This window comes from Sinocyclocheilus anshuiensis, unplaced genomic scaffold (genome assembly GCF_001515605.1).
Source record: "Sinocyclocheilus anshuiensis isolate Anshui unplaced genomic scaffold, SAMN03320099.WGS_v1.1 scaffold2583, whole genome shotgun sequence".
Classification (NCBI taxonomy): Eukaryota; Metazoa; Chordata; class Actinopteri; order Cypriniformes; family Cyprinidae; genus Sinocyclocheilus; species Sinocyclocheilus anshuiensis.
This window is the reverse complement of record NW_015558565.1, coordinates 210,835-211,671: the sequence shown is the minus strand read 5'-3', so window position 1 is coordinate 211,671 and position 837 is coordinate 210,835. Positions and strand designations below refer to the sequence as shown.

The following is an 837-nucleotide window of genomic DNA, read 5'->3' as shown; positions in this document are numbered from 1 at the left end:
TGTAATGTGTGGTGTGTGTGTGTGTGTGTGTGTGTGTGTGTGTGTGTGTGTGTGTGTGTGTGTGTGTTTTCAGGGTGAAGCAGCAGCGTCTGGAGGATCAACAGATTGATGTGGACTCTGAGATCAGACGCCTCTTCAACAAACCAGGTGAAGAACTCAATAAATCAAGTTTATACATGTGAATATGTTTGTGTTGCTGTGGTTTGATAGTGATTAGTGTGAATTCTGCTTTAATCTGGTATGAACTGATCTGAGGATGTGTCAGTAGTTTGTAGTTGATTGTGAATGTGTGTGTGATACTCAGAGCAGGACTGGAGCTCCGACGACAGACAACAGGAGCATCAGCTGATGTCACGCCTGCTGTCAATCATCCAGCAGAGGAATGACATCATCAGCAGCCTGGATCAGGACAGGAAGAGGTCAGAGGTCACCTGATCAGCAGTGTGAGGTCACATGATAATCGTGTGTTATTGATGGATGTGTTTGTGTTCTTCATCAGGGAGGAGGAGGAGGACGAGATGCTGACGGCTGTGATCCAGAGGATGGGTGAGAAACACCTTCAGTTCAGTTCATCAGAGACAGTGTTGCTTATCGTTTTTACTGTTTTAAAGGGGTCATATGATGCTGCTAAAAAGAACATTATTTTGTGTACAAAGTAGTTTCGCTTTCACAACGAAAAACACAGCGGCCTAGCGGAAGCCCTGGCTTAGCGTGAGCTGAGGCCGGGCTAGAGTGAGGAACGGCTGGCAGGCTGAGTGAGCAGCCGGCGGATCCGACGAAGGAGCGGCAAGCGCATGTGACGACCCCGGGCTTCGTCCACGGTGAAAGCCGATCCGG

The 837-nt window shown here is 48.6% G+C and overlaps 1 protein-coding gene across 1 annotated transcript in view; it reads left to right on the top strand.

Annotated features, from left to right (window-relative positions):
• LOC107679466 (MICAL-like protein 1) overlaps nt 1-837 on the top strand; it is a 12,644-nt gene that overhangs the window by 11,033 nt on the left and 774 nt on the right. Inside the window, exons 10-12 of the mRNA XM_016475019.1 lie at nt 74-147; nt 305-419; nt 500-546. Coding sequence (XP_016330505.1) covers nt 74-147; nt 305-419; nt 500-546 — 236 coding nt within the window. The remainder of the gene's footprint in view (nt 1-73; nt 148-304; nt 420-499; nt 547-837) is intronic.